This window comes from Copadichromis virginalis, linkage group LG4, assembly GCF_057382275.1.
Source record: "Copadichromis virginalis isolate Kocher_CV1m ecotype Utaka linkage group LG4, C_Virginalis_male_GT1.1, whole genome shotgun sequence".
In the NCBI taxonomy this organism is placed as follows: domain Eukaryota; kingdom Metazoa; phylum Chordata; class Actinopteri; order Cichliformes; family Cichlidae; genus Copadichromis; species Copadichromis virginalis.
This window is the reverse complement of record NC_140621.1, coordinates 15,194,370-15,209,097: the sequence shown is the minus strand read 5'-3', so window position 1 is coordinate 15,209,097 and position 14,728 is coordinate 15,194,370. Positions and strand designations below refer to the sequence as shown.

General features: G+C 43.3%; 1 protein-coding gene and 1 pseudogene across 2 annotated transcripts; both read left to right on the top strand.

Annotated features, from left to right (window-relative positions):
- Positions 1-531: 531 nt before the first annotated feature.
- On the top strand, positions 532-6,420 carry LOC146711076 (uncharacterized). 2 transcript variants are annotated; one of them, XM_085453777.1, is made up of 7 exons: positions 532-629; positions 839-944; positions 2,635-2,705; positions 2,806-4,771; positions 5,070-5,228; positions 5,310-5,363; positions 5,793-6,420. In XM_085453777.1, exons 4-7 carry the CDS (start codon positions 3,109-3,111, stop codon positions 6,038-6,040), a joined length of 2,124 nt encoding a protein of 707 aa, XP_085309903.1. In that variant the 5' UTR covers positions 532-629; positions 839-944; positions 2,635-2,705; positions 2,806-3,108; the 3' UTR covers positions 6,041-6,420. The 2 variants fall into 2 exon arrangements, with proteins under 2 accessions (XP_085309903.1, XP_085309902.1); XM_085453776.1 differs by having other exon boundaries at positions 5,307-5,363.
- A 4,355-nt stretch (positions 6,421-10,775) lies between these two features.
- On the top strand, positions 10,776-10,894 carry LOC146711075 (5S ribosomal RNA; annotated as a pseudogene).
- The last annotated feature ends 3,834 nt before the right edge of the window (positions 10,895-14,728 follow it).

Genomic DNA, 14,728 nt, shown 5'->3' with positions numbered 1-14,728 from the left:
ACTGCCCTATGGTAGCTGGTATAGGCCCCAAAACTGCTACCCCACAATCCTGATAAGGATAAGTGGAAGAGGATGGATGATTGCAAAGGAATCAGTTGTTAACTATTGTAGCCAGTATTTTTTTCAGAAGAAAACATTTCTTGAGTGGAAAGCCCCCCCCCCCCCCCCCCCCCCCCCCCACACACACACACACACATGCAAATTAAAGACAGAAGCACAGGACTGCCCAGTACAGTTGCAAGAAGAGCACTTGGTCTAATCTTTGTGCCATCTTTTCTTTGTTGCAGGATCTTGATGAAGAAATGCCTCAGCAAGGCTCAGAAGCCATGCATTCTTCTTCAGTGCAAGATTTTGAAGAGGTAACATTGACCTAGGACAGATTTTAATGAATGTTTCTCATGCACGATGTGTACCTTACGCTATTTGCCAATAGTGAAATGGTCTATTCATCCTCTTGAGTGATGCATTTTTAGTAACTGTCAGATTACTGTTCTTTTGTCTTCATTCTCTATCTGTTACACACGAAGACTGAGACCAGCCAGATTCAGAAGACTGTGAGCTGCCTAAAGCCACAACCAAACAGCTTTCCAAACAATGATCTGGACCTGAAACATCCAGAGCCTGAAAGGGTAAATATAATCCAGTGTACCACTTAATGAACTAATAATTTAATCTATCATCATTCTTTATGGATGCTGTGTGTGTGTGTGTTTGGCAGTCACCTGGGTGTGATGTGATTTACATGGACGAAGTTTATTAGTTGATATCTGCAACTGAATTGAAAACACACCTTTCCAACTGTCCAAAACAAATAAATGTTGCAATATTTTGCTAACAGTGTCACAATCATCGTCTGGTGTGCACAACAATATCATCTTTGGACAAGTGCATTCAGTGTGTGGGACCGGTTTCCTCCCTCAAGTGGCTTGGCTTTAAGTGCAAAGGTGAGACATTTAGTGAATAGGTACAGTGTATAGTAAAAAGCATTAATAGAGTTCAACAAGTTAAGACGTGCTGAAATGAACACTGCTCCCTTTTTAATTAATGGGTGGTCACGTCTAATTAAAGAAATGCAGTATTACCTCATTGGTGCAGGACCTTGTAAAAATGGTATACTTGGGATTGTCCTCAATTCCCCATTCCATAACATAAACTGCTCAAAATAATAAAGGGAACACTTAAACAATGCGATGTTACTCCAAGTCAGTCACACTTCTGTGAAATCAAACTGTTCACTTAGGAAGTAACACTGACAACCAGTTTCACATGCTGTTTTGCAAATAGAGTAGACAACAAGTGGAAATTATAGTCAATTCACCATAATAAAGGACTGGTTCTGCAGGTGGTGACCACAGACCACTTCTCAGCACCTATGCTTTCTGGCTGATGTTATGGTCACTTTTGAATGCTGGCGGTGATTTCATTTTAGTGGTAGCATGAGACAGTCTACAACCCACACAAGGGGCTCAGGTAGTGCAGCTCATCTAGCGTAGCACATCAATGTGAGCTGTGGCAAGAAGGTTTGCTGTGTCTGTTAGTGTAGTGTCCAGAGCATGGAGGTGCTACCTGGATGTGGAGTAGGCCATAGGAGGGCAACAACCCAGCAGCAGGACCGCTACCTCCACCTTTGTGCAAGGAGGAACAAGAGGAGCCCTGCAAAATGACCTCAAACAGGCCACAAATGTGCATCTGTCTGCTCAAATGGTCAGAAACTGACTTCATGAGGGTGACTTGAGGGTCCAGCATCCACAGGTGGGGATTGAGCTTGCAGTCCAACACCATGCAGGATGTTTGGCATTTGCCAGAAAACACAAAGTTTGGCAACTTCAGCACGGGCACCCTATGCTCCTCACAGCTGAAAGGAGGTTCAAACTGAGCACGTGACAGTCTGGAGATGCCGTGGGGAATGTTCTGCTGCCTGCAACATCCTCCAGCATGATCATATTGGCAGTGGGTCAGTAATGGTGAGGGGTGGCATTTCTGTGCCTGCCAGAGAGCCTGACTGTCATTGGGTAACAAGATGAGGTCCTCGGACCCTTTGTGAGACCACATGCTGGTGCATTTGGCCCTGGGGTCCACCTAATGCGAGACGACACTGGGCCTCATGTGGCTGGAGTATGTCAGCAGTTCCTCCATGACAAAGGCATTGATGCTATGGACTGGCCCGCCTGTTCCCCAGACCTGAATCCAATTGAGCACATCTGGGACATCATGTCTCACTCCATCCACCACAAACTGTCCAGGGGTTGGCAGATGCTTTAGTCCAGGTCTTGGAGGAGATCCTTCAGGAGACCATCCGCCACCTCATCCCGAGCATGCCCAGGCATTGTAGGGAAGTCGTACAGGCATCTGGAGGCCACACACATTCAACTACACACTTTCATGCCACTCAACTACCTAAAGAACAAAGTATTTAATAAGAATAATTCCTTCATTCACATCTGGGATGTCCTTTTTTGGGGGGGGGGAGGGGGATTAGCAGTGTATGTGTAGTCATTAAAATATCCTTAATGTGAACAGTTTTGTTTTTTTTTGTTTTTTCAGCATTTGACATTACTGCAATGCTTTGACAAAAAACTACTTCACTTAAATAGAACTGCAAAGCTAAATTAAGTCTATCAAAATGTGTTTCAGTTTGTTTAGGGGTCTGGCACAAATCTTGCCTTGCAAAATTGGCAAATCAGAATTGCCACCAGTCAACACAGGTGTGTATCCCATTCATATTTGGCTTGACTTTTTTTCAGTTTATTTTTTACCTGTCTAAAGTATTGATCAATTAAAAAAACTTTTGTTCTTACATTCCAGAAAGAAGAAATTTCTGAATATTCAGGGGAGGATGGATTGCCACATTCAGTTCTGGATCAAATATCAAGCGATGATGATGGCAACCACAGCATATCAGAAGAAGAATATGTGCCAGATTCAGAGTCATATGATGAAGATTCAGATGAAGACATCTCATTATTGCCAAGCACATCAAAAGGTCTGCTATGCCAAGATGACATCTCCAAAGCGCATGAACAATCAGATTCAACGAATTTAATCCACAACTTGACAAAGGACAAGCCACAAGATAAAAGTGAGCTTTGCGAAACTGAATCAGAAAAAATGACTTTAAGTAAAAGAAATTACTGCTATTTTTGTGGCAAACCACAAGCTAAAATTTCCCGCCACCTGAAAACGCACAAAACGGCTCCTGATGTTGTGCATGCATTTTCCCTGCCTAGAGACTCAAACGAGCGTAAAAGTCTGTTAGAGAAATTGAGAAATAAGGGAAATTTTAAGCATAATGCTGCAGTTTTGCATGGTGGAGTGGGACCACTGAAAGTGAAGAGAAGACCCAAGATTAAAGCAGTAGAGGGAAAGTTTGCTCATTGCTTTTATTGTCAAGGGATGTATGTTCGCAAGGATCTTTGGAGACATGTCCGCAGATGTCCTAACAAACCAAAAGATGACACGGATAAAGAACCTGGAAGAACCAAAGTACTCGGCCTGGCTTTAACTCTGGAGTCTCAGTGTTATCCGCAGGTGTCAAGTGGAGTCTGGAAGGTTCTTGCTGTTATGAAACAAGATGAGATTGCCTCAGCTGTGCGAAATGACTTTACTGTTATTCAGTTTGCCCAGTCCCTCTACAATAAACATGGACAAGACCCTACAAAGTATGATTATATACGACAGAAGCTTCGTGAAGCGGGACGTTTGTTGTTGTGTCTGCGCACAGAATTCTCAGTGCATAACATGGAAGAAGCTATTAAGCCTGCTAATTTCCAGAGAGTTGTGCAAGCAGTAAAGAAAGTTTCAGGTTTTGATGAAGAGACACTGTCATACAAAACTCCAAGCCTTGCGCTGAAACTGGGACATACACTGCATAAAATGTCTGACATTATCCATTGTCGTGCCCTCATGACAGAGGATGAAGCCCTAATCAAGTCCACTGATGCGTTCAAGAAGTTGTATGTCTCCAAATGGTCTGAGATGGTGTCTCACCGTGCCTTGAACACATTGAGTGAGGCAAAGTTTAACAAGCCATCAACATTGCCCTTTACAGAAGATGTTTGGATTCTCCATCACTACCTTCAAAAATCTGCAGAAAGTGCCTTTTGCAGCTTGGAGAACGAAGCCACAGCTCAGAATTATGCCCAACTTGCACAAGTTACACTCTCACAAATCATTGTGTTCAACCGAAGACGTTCTGGAGAGGTTTCAAAGATGCGCCTCAAAAGTTTTCTTGAAAGAGACAAAACAGCACTCCACACAGATGTTGCCATGGGGCTCTCAGAAATGGAACAGAGACTCTGTAACTATTTCTGTAGAATAGAAATAATGGGAAAAAGGGACAGAAATGTTCCAGTTCTGCTAACACCAAGCATGCTGGATGCTCTGTCACTACTGGTTAGTAGGAGGCCTGACTGTGGTATTTGTGCCACTAATATCTACCTCTTTGCAAGACCCCGATCAATGAGTCATTACAGAGGAATGGACTCCTTGCGTGTTCATGCACACCAGTGTGGAGCAAAGCAGCCTGAGTATCTAAGATCGACACAGCTCAGAAAACATGTTGCCACACTCTCACAAGTCCTTAATTTGAAAAACAACGAACTTGATCAGGTTGCAGATTTCCTGGGTCATGATATCCGCGTTCACCGCGAATTCTACAGATTACCAGTTCCCACAACACAGCTGGCCAAGATTTCCAAACTGCTTTTAACACTGGAAAAAGGACAACTTTCCCAGATCCAGGGGAAATCACTGGATGAGATCAAAATAGAAGGTTTGTATTGAAAGGAGCAAATATTAGGGCAGTAGTTGAATATTATGCTTTATCAACCGAATTAAAACCTAAAAGCACAGACCATTCTGTTAAATGTCCATGATTTAAGGTTCTTGAAGTCTATTGTTTCATCACTTTGCAACATTTGGCAAACTGCAGAGTGGTGGCCTTAAATAGTAAAACTATGTACTATAATTTCCAGTATTTGTTCTGTATTTTGTCATATCTCGTTGTTAATGTGAGGTTTTTGGGGGGTTTGTGTTTGGTTTTTTGGGGGGGTTTTCCCACAATTTCTCAGATGAAATTGCATTAAGTGATGCTGAAACAAAGGACAGTGAGAGTGAATCAGATGATGATGACACAGCACTCACAATGTTGGCGTGTGGCACCAGTGAGCCTGTACATGCAGTAGCTGATTCCACAAACACAGCGCAGCTCCAAGACACTGTAGATTGTGGTAAGTTACCACTAGCTTGGTTTCTGTGGATAAAATGTTTGTTACAAATATTAAAACTTAATCAAATTGTGTAATCAGCAGATGAAGGACCACTCACAATGCCTGCAGCAAGTGAGACTGCTGCTCCCTCTGAAGGTAAGGGGTGCAGTTGGTTCTCTAAGCTTATTATTGTTTCATCACTTTGCAACATATGGCAAACTGCAGAGTGGTGGCAAAAAGTCACTTGGATGAGTGACAAAATGTTTCTCCCACTGAAAACGCTACGTCCAGATTAACAGAATCAACGTTTTGGGATTTACTTACCTGGATGATTGAGCATGCATCAAGAGACTTTTATTCAACTTTTTATTCAGTCTTTTATTCACAGCGGAACACTAAATGTCTCATTTTAGAAATTTGATAAATTTTCAAAGAGAATTTTAGCTCGTTTTGATATTGATGGTAGCAACACATTTCAGAAGTTAGTACAGGGTAGCATCCATTCTTTTAACCACCAAATGTTTTTTGTTTTTTTTGTTTGGTTTTTTGTTTGTTTTAACTACTACTACTTTATATATCTTCCAGAGAAAAATGCTGCTCAATCCCACAATTCCCGAAGAGCTCCCAAAAACATGTGGTCCAAGGCTGAGGTTGCTGCAGTGATGAGGCATTTTAAAGACCACATAAACGAAGGGAAACTAGCCACCAAAAATGAATGCAGTCATTGCAAATTGGTAGAAGATCCGGTGTTGGCAGGAAGAACAGTTCAAAACATAAGAGATTTTGTAAGAAACAGAGGATTAACTGCAAAAAGGCAGAAAAAAATGAACTAAAATAACTGTTTAGAGAGCTGTGGTTTTACATCTTGGTCAGATTGCCAATTGTTGTTAACACTGATGTTCTGTTTAAAGAAAAAAAAGTTCTTGTTAAATACAGAAGTAGTTTGTATTTCATAATTTTTACATTTAATTTATTTAGGGTTTTTTTTGACGGGTTATATTTAAAATAAAAAATTATAAATGCATATTTTCTCCCCTTAATATTTACCTTTAAACTATTAAAATTCATTTTAAATGTTTTTAATTTTTCTGTTTTCTATATTTTTATATTTCTGTGGGAAGCGTGGGCATTTTTGTCCATATATTTCTTTTTTTATTTATGGTTAAAATTAATGTTCAGATCCAAGAACACTAATAAAATGATGTTCCAGTAATCCTGTGTCCTGTCAGATGTGTATTCATGGTAATGATGAGCTATTTACATATTACATCATTGTCCCTTTAAAGACCCAATATTGTTTTTTTTGGACCTCATAAAACACATTGTTGTCAAGTGGACAATGTCTCCAGAAAACACAATAGAGTCTGGTTGGTGTGTATCAGTGTATCTAGACTTCTATAGGGAGTGTATGAGGTCTGAAGTGACCCAAATTTTTTTCAGATTTTTTCGAACACTTTAACCTCGCTCCCTTGGCTCTAAGTCCTTTCAAAAGGGTAGTCCACTTAAACCACCACCGGGCGGATTGACGTAGTATAGTCCCGCCATACCACATAGACCCGTATGTGTGTGTGTGTGTGTGTGTGTGTGTGTATATATGCGTGTGTATATATGCGTGTGTATATATGCGTGTGTATATATGCGTGTGTATATGCCCGCAGTTGTAGGTGTCCTGACGCTGCGTCTTTTGTTTCCCATATGAGGAGCGTGGAAGACACGGGAGCAGCGAGCACCGGGGGGTGCTGACACGGGAGCGGAGAGCACAGCAACACGGACTATTCATGGGGAGACACGACACGGGAGTCTGGGAGAATACGGGGATTTATTGTTACGTTGGTTTTCACTTTGTAAATAAACACTGTCCATACATAGAGCACCGCGCCTGGGTCCTCCTTCCCCACTCCTTCCACGGTGTGCCATGCCATACCGTGACATGCTCGGTAACATCTCTCAAGAAATACCTTGAGAAATTCCACCTGCATCAAAAGTCCCATGTATCTCCAGCCAGAAATGAACAAAGAGCTTCTGGCAGCAACTGTCAGAGATTTTACTAAGTATTTCTTTTTTCCAGGAGCTTAGACTAGTGGATGTCTTAAATGTGTAAAAACACTTGAGAGTTACTGACAATAAAGATGATACTTCAACAATAAAACCAGCTCGTCTTAATGTTTGAGGAATCCAAATAATAGGAGTACAAAACAAGTATGCCTTCCAAACAATAGTACTAAAGTGCTAAACAATACGTGTTGGCAATAGTAACAAATAAATACGAGATTCTTAATGATAAAACTGACCAATTATGCTAACATGAGCAGAATTGCTGTCATACTGAATAACAACATAGCACTGATTTGATTGACTGGTAGATGCTGGGGGCATCAGAGGCGTAGGAAATGGAATGGATTGTCTTCTATATGGATTGTTAGTAATTAGATCCCACCTCCACGCAGGCTCCATGTCAAAGGGTATATATGTATATATACATATATATACGCACGGCCTGTAACTGTGCGTATTTTTCATGGTTCAATAAATAGGCAAAATTGGAGTCCTGCAATGTGCAAGCTGTTCATTTTTTTCATCTACTGTACATTGTTGACTTGCTTTTGGCCCAGCATCTGTCACAGTATTTGGTATGGATGTGTGTGTACGTGTTTGTGTGTTTTTCTGTTCTTTCAGAGACTTAAAAACAAATGTCAGAAAGATACGAATGCAACCAAAGGAACTATAAGCAATTAAACAATACAGTACGTCTTTAGGTTGTTAGCTTTGCCATACGTTTGGCTCTAGCAATCTCATCTCATTTCCCAGGACATCAAATAGAGTCAAAGCTGCTGGCATCTCAGATATGCACAAGGTGTCCTTTGGCGTACATAGGTTCATTGATACACTAGTCGCAGCAGTATTTCATTCTGAGAGCTAACGCTCTTCTTTTAAAAAGTGACAAAGACGCATTAGGCGGAGAGCGGTGAGCTGATGATAGCATAAATCACAAGAACGTCACCAGTAGGATGCAGTGTGAAGCTAAATTAAAGCTTACACACAGGACACAATTTTTTGTTCGCTTTCACTAGGTTTCAGCACCAAAACTACTCAAGCTTTGGCTTAAAGTGTACCTTTTAAAAATGTTAACCCTTAAATAAAAAGACAACGCTAATGTGACACCAGTGGGTTCCATCCAAGTGTCCACAGTGGCCGTGTGGCAGTCGATTAGTTTGCTGACACATGTATCATCTTGTTACTGTCACCAGTATATGACAAAGCCTGCAGCCACCATAGGGGTCTGACAGATTTGTGCATGTGCGCTCGAAAGAATGAAGGCAGAAGATGTCTCCCCCTGAGGCAACCTTGTATTGGAATGACGTAACAACACAAAAGATTGATGCTGCATAGTGGCGATGTGAACACCTTGTGATCCCTTGTACTCATATTGTGTGCATCCACGGACATCAGTGCATAATCAGATGTATCTATTAGAGAGAGTAAATTGCAGTTCTGCCAGGCTGCCAACTAAATGACAGAGAACAATTTCCTCTCAAAAAAAATACGCAGCGTGACCAATGTCAACTACACACCCACACACACATACACACACACACACACACAGAGACCAGACAAAATTACTTTCAGTTTGTAATATGCTATATGCTAAATAAGAAAGATTAAAAGTCATTTACTTAGCCACTCTGCTACTGGCTGTGGAAACAGATATATTTACTAAACAGATGTACATAGAGGTTAAGGTAAAAATAAAACTATACACACATACACACATTTACATACGTATATATATATATATATATATATATATATATATAAAACACCCAGCACGCCCCTGCGGGCGGTTTATCCTTCAAGCTCGGGTCCTCTACCAGAGGCCTGGGAGCTTGAGGGTCCTGCGCAGTATCTTAGCTGTTCCCAGGACTGCGCTCTTCTGGACAGAGATCTCCGATGTTGTTCCTGGGATCTGCTGGAGCCACTCGCCTAGCTTGGGAGTCACCGCACCTAGTGCTCCGATTGCCACGGGGACCACCGTTACCTTCACCCTCCACATCCTCTCGAGCTCTTCTCTGAGCCCTTGGTATTTCTCCAGCTTCTCATGTTCCTTCTTCCTGATATTGCTGTCATTCGGAACCGCTACATCGATCACTACGGCCGTCTTCTTCTGTTTGTCTACCACCACTATGTCCGGTTGGTTAGCCACCACCATTTTGTCCGTCTGTATCTGGAAGTCCCACAGGATCTTAGCTCGGCCATTCTCCACCACCCTTGGGGGCATCTCCCATTTTGACCTCGGGACTTCCAGGTTATACTCGGCACAGATGTTCCTGTACACTATGCCGGCCACTTGGTTATGGCGTTCCATGTATGCCTTGCCTGCTAGCATCTTGCACCCTGCTGTTATGTGCTGGATTGTCTCTGGGGCATCTTTACACAGCCTGCACCTGGGGTCTTGCCTGGTGTGATAGACCCCAGCCTATATATATATATATATATATATATATATATATATATATATATATATATATATATATATATTATATATATTAGGGGTGCAACGATACACAAAATTCACGGTTCGGTTCGATACTTTGGTATCACGGTTCGATATTTTTTCGATACAAAAAAATGTTAATGCCTTTTTAATTTGTCATTTATTAAAATTATAAATATATATTTTAACTCAAAAGTAGTTTTTAAATTTAATGTTGCTGAAACAACAAAGTAATAAAAAAAATAAATCTATCTGATCGAGAAATCACTCATCTTTGGAAAAGAGAGTTTATTACAGAGAAATGGCTCATTCCAAAATAAAAGCTATACTATACGCTTCTTCTGGGGTATATTCTCAGCAGCATATTAAACATATCAGGTCCCCATAAGGAGAATCATGTGCTAACCTAAATGACTTAGTTTGTAGCATGCGTACTTGTTGTTTTTGTCTGCTTCCACTTGTCTTTGCACTAGGAGGATGTCTGAGTAAATGTGCAGTCATATTCGTTGTGTTCCCACTAGTGCTGTCAGCGGTAATCTTGTTGAAATGACGTTAACGTCGCAACACGGCAAATCTCCGTTAACGAGCTACCGCGGATCTCCCCGTGCGTGGGGCTGGACGGCCAACACATTAACGAGCAAACTGCGCTAATGCACTAGTTCCCACCAATGTAACTGAGCATTGCCTGGCACATCTGACATACTGTTTTACTTTTGTCCATGACGCGCTTACCTTCAGGGTCATAAGTCACATGAAAACCAAGATAGTTCCAAACGCCACATCTGAATGAGGGTGGGGGAGGTTCAATTTGCCATGTTGCAATGACAGCTTAACTTCTGTCTCGCTAGCTTGCCCTGCGGTCAGTGAATCTGTTTTCGACTACTCTGCCTAGGCTGCACTGTCGAGCGCAGATCCACTGAGCACTCAACACAGACAGCATCATCAGAAGAAAAGTTGATAAAATGAATTAAAAATTTTGTATTGTTCGATACACATGCGTACCGAACCAAAAGCACTGTATCGAACGGTTCAATATCGATACGAGTATTGTTGCACCCCTAATATATATATATATACCTTACAGCCATACCACCCTGAGCACACCCGATCTCCTCTGATCTCGGAAGCTAACCAGGGTTGGGCTTGGTTAGTACTTGGATGGGAGACTACCTGGGAATACCAACTGCTGTAAGCCATTACGTGAAGTACCTTGAGAAGGTCTGCTAGATGATGTTAATGCAGCACTACGGACGATACCTACAGCCACGATTACTGACACTAACAAGCTGATCTACAATACGGCAGCAGTGATCAGTGAGATGCTTGGCTACAAGTTGAACAGCCATAAGGGGCAGTACCCTCCATGGAGAAGGAGGCTAGAGGGCAAGATCAAAGTAGCACGGAGGGAGGTTAGCGAACTAACGGAGTTGCAGAAAGGTGCGACAAAGAAGGTGCATAAGAAATACAGCAAGCTGTCCATACCTGAGGCCTTGGAAACTGCCAAGCAAAGACTCACAGCCTTGGCCAGCCGCTTGAGGAGGTACACCAGAGAGATAGAAGGCAGGAGAATAAACCGGCTGTTCTCCACAGAACCAGCAAAGGTATACTCTCAGTGGCAAGGGAACAATAATAATAAGAGAACAGCACCACCAAGGCTGGAGACGGAGCAATACTGGAAGAGCATATGGGAGAAGGACGCAACCCATAACGGCAATGCTCAGTGGCTAGTGGATCTGAGGGCAGACCATAGCGACCTCCCTGAACAGGGTCCAGTAACCATCACAGTGGCAGATATCCAAGAAAGGGTCTCCAGTATGAAGAGTTGGACAGCACCAGGGCCTGACATGGTTCACGCCTACTGGCTAAAGAAGCTGACTGCACTCCACGAGCGTCTGGCAGCACAAATTAACCAGCTGCTAGTTAACGAGAGACACCCGGAATGGCTAACCGAAGGTCGGACGGTCCTGATCCCCAAGGACCCCAAGAAGGGACTGGTCCCCTCCAACTACCGACCAATAACCTGCCTCAGTACCACATGGAAGCTCCTGTCAGGCATCATATTGGCTAAGATGAACAGGCACATGGGTCAATACATGAGCGGGGCACAGAAAGGGATTGGCAAGAATACCAGAGGCGCAAAACACCAGCTACTGGTAGACAGAACAGTCAGCCGAGACTGCAAAACCAGACTGACCAACCTGTGCACTGCCTGGATTGATTACAAGAAGGCCTATGACTCAATGCCCCACAGCTGGATACTGGAATGCCTAGAATTGTACAAGATAAATGGGACCCTAAGAGCCTTCATCAGGAACTCAATGGGGATGTGGCGCACAACACTAGAGGCCAACTCCAAGCCCATAGCACAAGTCACCATCAAGTGCGGGATCTACCAAGGAGATGCTCTGTCCCCAGTGCTGTTCTGCATAGGCCTTAACCCCCTCAGTGAGATCATTAACAAGACTGGCTACGGATACCGACTACGGAATGGAGCAGTTGTCAGCCACCTCCTGTACATGGATGACATCAAGCTGTATGCCAAGAGTGAACGAGACATCGATTCACTGATCCACACTACCAGGCTATACAGCAATGACATTGGAATGTCGTTCGGACTGGAGAAGTGTAGTCGGATGTTAACAAAGAGAGGGAAGGTAGTCAGAACTGAGGGGATTGAACTACCAGAAGGCAACATTGCAGACATAGAGGACAGTTACAAGTACCTGGGGATCCCGCAGGCGAATGGGAACCATGAAGAGGCCGCTAGAAAAGCTGCAACCACTAAGTACCTGCAGAGGGTCAGGCAAGTCCTGAGGAGTCAGCTTAACGGTAAGAACAAGATCCGGGCCATCAACACGTACGCCCTGCCCGTGATCAGGTACCCTGCTGGGGTAATAGGCTGGCCAAAGGAGGAGATAGAAGCCACTGACATAAAGACAAGAAAGCTCCTTACCATGCATGGAGGGTTTCACCCCAAGTCCAGCACCCTGAGGCTGTACGCTAAGCGGAAGGAAGGGGGCCGGGGACTGGTGAGTGTCAGCACCACAGTCCAGGATGAGACAACGAACATCCAAGAATACATTGGGAAGATGGCCCCAACTGACCGAGTGCTCAGTGAATACCTCAGGCAGCAGAAACCCAAGAAAGAGGAGGGAGACGAGGAACCATCATGGAAGGACAGGCCTCTGCACGGTATGTACCACCGGCAGATAGAGGAGGTGGCTGATATCCAGAAATCCTACCAGTGGCTGGACAAAGCTGGACTGAAAGACAGCACAGAGGCACTAATCATGGCAGCACAAGAACAAGCTCTGAGCACAAGATCCATAGAGGCTGGGGTCTATCACACCAGGCAAGACCCCAGGTGCAGGCTGTGTAAAGATGCCCCAGAGACAATCCAGCACATAACAGCAGGGTGCAAGATGCTAGCAGGCAAGGCATACATGGAACGCCATAACCAAGTGGCCGGCATAGTGTACAGGAACATCTGTGCCGAGTATAACCTGGAAGTCCCGAGGTCAAAATGGGAGATGCCCCCAAGGGTGGTGGAGAATGACCGAGCTAAGATCCTGTGGGACTTCCAGATACAGACGGACAAAATGGTGGTGGCTAACCATAGTGGTGGTAGACAAACAGAAGAAGACGGCCGTAGTGATCGATGTAGCGGTTCCGAATGACAGCAATATCAGGAAGAAGGAACACGAGAAGCTGGAGAAATACCAAGGGCTCAGAGAAGAGCTCGAGAGGATGTGGAGGGTGAAGGTAACGGTGGTCCCCGTGGTAATCGGAGCACTAGGTGCGGTGACTCCCAAGCTAGGCGAGTGGCTCCAGCAGATCCCGGGAATAACATCGGAGCTCTCTGTCCAGAAGAGCGCAGTCCTGGGAACAGCTAAGATACTGCGCAGGACCCTCAAGCTCCCAGGCCTCTGGTAGAGGACCCGAGCTTGAAGGATAAACCGCCCGCAGGGGCGTGCTGGGTGTTTTTTTGTTTTTATATATATATATATATATATATATAAAGAAAACACCCAGCACTATATATACATATATAAAAGAGCTTAAACTTAAACTTCTCAACTTGTCAGGGTCACAGTTTGCACATTGATTTACAAAACAGTGCAATGTGGTCACCGAGCCCTGCCACAAAGTTTGCAGAACTCCGGTGTAATCTATGACTATGACATTGACCCCTGTGACTGCTTTCAGTGTTCAATTGATTACCCGAGTGTCTGTGTTTATCTGAGAAGAGATATGGCTGGGTCTATGTTCAGGTCACCTTTCTCTGCCTTGCTGCTCTGTGTGTGTCTGAAAATGTGTGTTTAAGACTGACAGGTGCAGTGGCCTTTAATCAAAGCTCTTGGAGGACCCCACGGTGGACTTGAGGTCTCTATTAATCACTGTGAAAACAGAGGGGAACATGGTAAGACAAGACCAGAATGAGTGTGACAGAGAGGCTACCATTTTGTTTCTCTTTGTTTCCTTTTAAATTGTCTGGGCTCTATATACAGTATGTGCTAGAATTTCAAACCTTCCAGCAGAAATAAAAATTCAATTCAATCTTTATTGGCAGACTTCATGTCCATAAAAACGTCCTAGCTAAAAGGCTTCCTATTATAGGTAGGATTACTTATACTTTATTCGAGTAAATCAAATATATGACTTAATGTGAGCTCAACTGTACTGATAGAACACGTAAACAGACGGGTTATGTGTACTTTTTAATCGAATGCTAATAATTACTTATTTAGCCTGTTAGTGTTGTATATGTTAGGACTTAGTATCCTTTTTTGTACAATGCAGCTCATGCTCTCATAACTAGTGGTAGCCAATAACTTTGCACTACATGTTCTCATCCAAGTTCAGTCCTGGGTTAAAAAAAATGGCAATAGCTTATATACCATACTATAAAACAAAATGTTATCACTATAACTTCTGCTCCCCGAAGGAGAGGAACCAAAACAAGCCAGGCTGGTATTAAACTAATGGATAACTATGATGACAGGGCAAATATGTGAAGGCAGGGGCTCAC